This window comes from Condylura cristata, unplaced genomic scaffold (genome assembly GCF_000260355.1).
Source record: "Condylura cristata isolate star-nosed mole 26May11 unplaced genomic scaffold, ConCri1.0 scaffold00042, whole genome shotgun sequence".
Taxonomy (NCBI): domain Eukaryota; kingdom Metazoa; phylum Chordata; class Mammalia; order Eulipotyphla; family Talpidae; genus Condylura; species Condylura cristata.
In genome coordinates this window covers 5989716-5990873 of record NW_004567143.1, presented here as the reverse complement: position 1 = coordinate 5990873, position 1158 = coordinate 5989716, and the positions used below count along the sequence as shown (strand labels likewise).

At 70.6% G+C, this 1158-nt stretch overlaps 1 protein-coding gene across 1 annotated transcript in view; it reads right to left on the bottom strand.

Annotated features, from left to right (window-relative positions):
- The window catches only part of UBE3C (ubiquitin protein ligase E3C), a 17970-nt gene that overhangs the window by 4366 nt on the left and 12446 nt on the right, over window positions 1–1158 (bottom strand). Inside the window, exon 6 of the mRNA XM_012733877.1 lies at window positions 570–851. Within this exon, the coding sequence (XP_012589331.1) occupies window positions 570–851 (282 nt within the window). The remainder of the gene's footprint in view (window positions 1–569; window positions 852–1158) is intronic.

Below are 1158 nucleotides of genomic sequence, written 5' to 3'. Positions count from 1 at the left end.
GGGTCCTGGGGCGCCCGGGGGAGCAGGGCAGCTCGTGCGGCCGGGCCAGGCCTCCCCAAGGGCGGCGGCCACAGCTCGAGGCCAGAGCCCCACAGGCCACAGCGTGGTCAGAATGGGAAAGGACGCGCCTGGCGGGGACGCTGACACCAGTCACGGTCTGGTGGGCTGTGGGGTGTGGAGGGATACCGCACCCCTCTGCGAGCAGGCCACCGCACGCCAGCAACCACGCCGGGGCCCACGAAGGAGAACGGCTGTCCACGCAGGGCACCCCCACCGGTGGCCACAAGCCTGGCACTGCATGTGACAATCCTTTGCAAGTGCCACAGATGCGGTTCCCAAAATTGTGCTTTTGGGGACAGATGTGACTGGGTGCCGCTGCCCCACACTCACCCGAGCGCCCAGGTCGCCACAGCCTGGGAGCCCCCACGGCCATGGCGCTTCCGGCGGTCCCGCCAAGGCCAGGCCCGTCCAGGGGCTTGGCGAGCCCCCAGTGTGGGCTCTGGGGCGCAGCGCCCTCCCAGCAGCTTCCGCCCCCAGAGGGCCCCCCCGGAGCCCCGAGGCCGCCGCACCTTTCCGAGCATCCTGCCCAGGAAGTAGTAATGTCTGGCGAAGGAGTCCCCCACAAGCATCTGGGCAGCCGGGTTGGGGTACAGCAGACCTTCGTGGGTGGTCTTGAAGAACCCCTGGTTGGGGTTGAAGCCCGACTTGAGCAGTTCGTTGAGGAACTCACGGAAGACGCCGCCCCCGTCGATGCCCGCCTCGTCCAGGCCGTGGGCGTTGAGCAGGTGCACGCGGACGCGCTTCTTCAGGGCGGGCTCTGGGGCGGTCAGAGGGCAGGGCGGGGTCAGATGGGCAGGGCGGACAGGGCACAGGTCAGGGCACAGGTCAGGGCGGGGTCAGACCAGCAGGACAGGGTGGGCATGTCGGACAGGGCACAGGTCAGGGCAGGGCAGAGCGGGGTCTGCAGGTCAGGCTCCAGGTGTGGCAGGGTGTTCTGGGGCGAGGGTGGGAGGACCCCAGAGTGGGCAGGGCACCCGGAGCGTGCGGGAGACGCTGACCGGAGCGCGGGCGCCCAGAGGAGGGGGCGCCGAGGCCCCGAGAGTGGGCGACGGGGGGAACAGTGGGGGCCCCGCTGAGGCACGACCCTCCCAGGCGTGG